Source organism: Diaphorina citri, unplaced genomic scaffold, assembly GCF_000475195.1.
Source record: "Diaphorina citri unplaced genomic scaffold, Diaci psyllid genome assembly version 1.1 scaffold34647, whole genome shotgun sequence".
Classification (NCBI taxonomy): domain Eukaryota; kingdom Metazoa; phylum Arthropoda; class Insecta; order Hemiptera; family Psyllidae; genus Diaphorina; species Diaphorina citri.
The window spans coordinates 1-619 of NW_007411979.1; the positions used below are offsets into that span (position 1 = coordinate 1).

Below are 619 nucleotides of genomic sequence, written 5' to 3' on the forward strand. Positions count from 1 at the left end.
TCATCGCATATCTCAATAAAAGAGGAGGTCAGTTGCGTTTGACGTCAATAGAGGCTCCGTCAAAACAGGAATGGAATAGCGTGGAAGATTTATTGACGGAGGCCTTACACATGGAAAAACAATTGAACGAGAAATTGCTCAAACTCCACGCCTGTGCTTCTCAACATGGGGATGCCAAGGCCTTACACATGGAAAAACAATTGAACGAGAAATTGCTCAAACTCCACGCCTGTGCTTCTCAACATGGGGATGCCAACTTGACAGACTTCTTGGAAAGTCGATATTTACAAGAACAAGTGGACGCTATCAAGACCCTGGCAGATTTGCTGACGACTGTCAGAAGAACTCAACTTTATTTGGTGGACAGAGATTTGATGAGCGGTAAATTTAGCATGCATGGTAATGATAATGGGGAATGACGGAATTTTAGGAGCGAGTGTAACAAGGACATGAATAAATAAGTCAGTACGGAGTAATACTTTCCAATAGCCTCTACCTATGTGAAATCAACAAACATAAGGTGTTGTTGTTGTAGCGGCTATAGCTTTCGCCGAATGGCGATAGCAGAATAAAGAAAAGATGTCTTTTTGTATCTGCTATACACCGGGGTGATGGTCTC

At 42.5% G+C, this 619-nt stretch overlaps 1 protein-coding gene across 1 annotated transcript; it reads left to right on the forward strand.

Moving 5' to 3' along the window:
* Positions 1–8: 8 nt before the first annotated feature.
* LOC103523710 (ferritin, middle subunit-like) lies at positions 9–438 on the forward strand. Its single transcript, XM_008488729.3, has 2 exons — positions 9–165; positions 244–438. The coding sequence occupies exons 1-2, from the start codon at positions 111–113 to the stop codon at positions 417–419; spliced, it is 231 nt and encodes a 76-aa protein (XP_008486951.1). The 5' UTR covers positions 9–110; the 3' UTR covers positions 420–438.
* The last annotated feature ends 181 nt before the right edge of the window (positions 439–619 follow it).

Bases quoted from the DNA above. Each gene is read 5' to 3' on its own strand.
- LOC103523710 (XM_008488729.3), top strand. From the start codon at position 111: ATGGAAAAACAATTGAACGAGAAATTGCTCAAACTCCACGCCTGTGCT. The intron at 166-243 runs ATGGGGATGCCA...GTGCTTCTCAAC, and splicing joins CCACGCCTGTGCTTCTCAAC to ATGGGGATGCCAACTTGACA.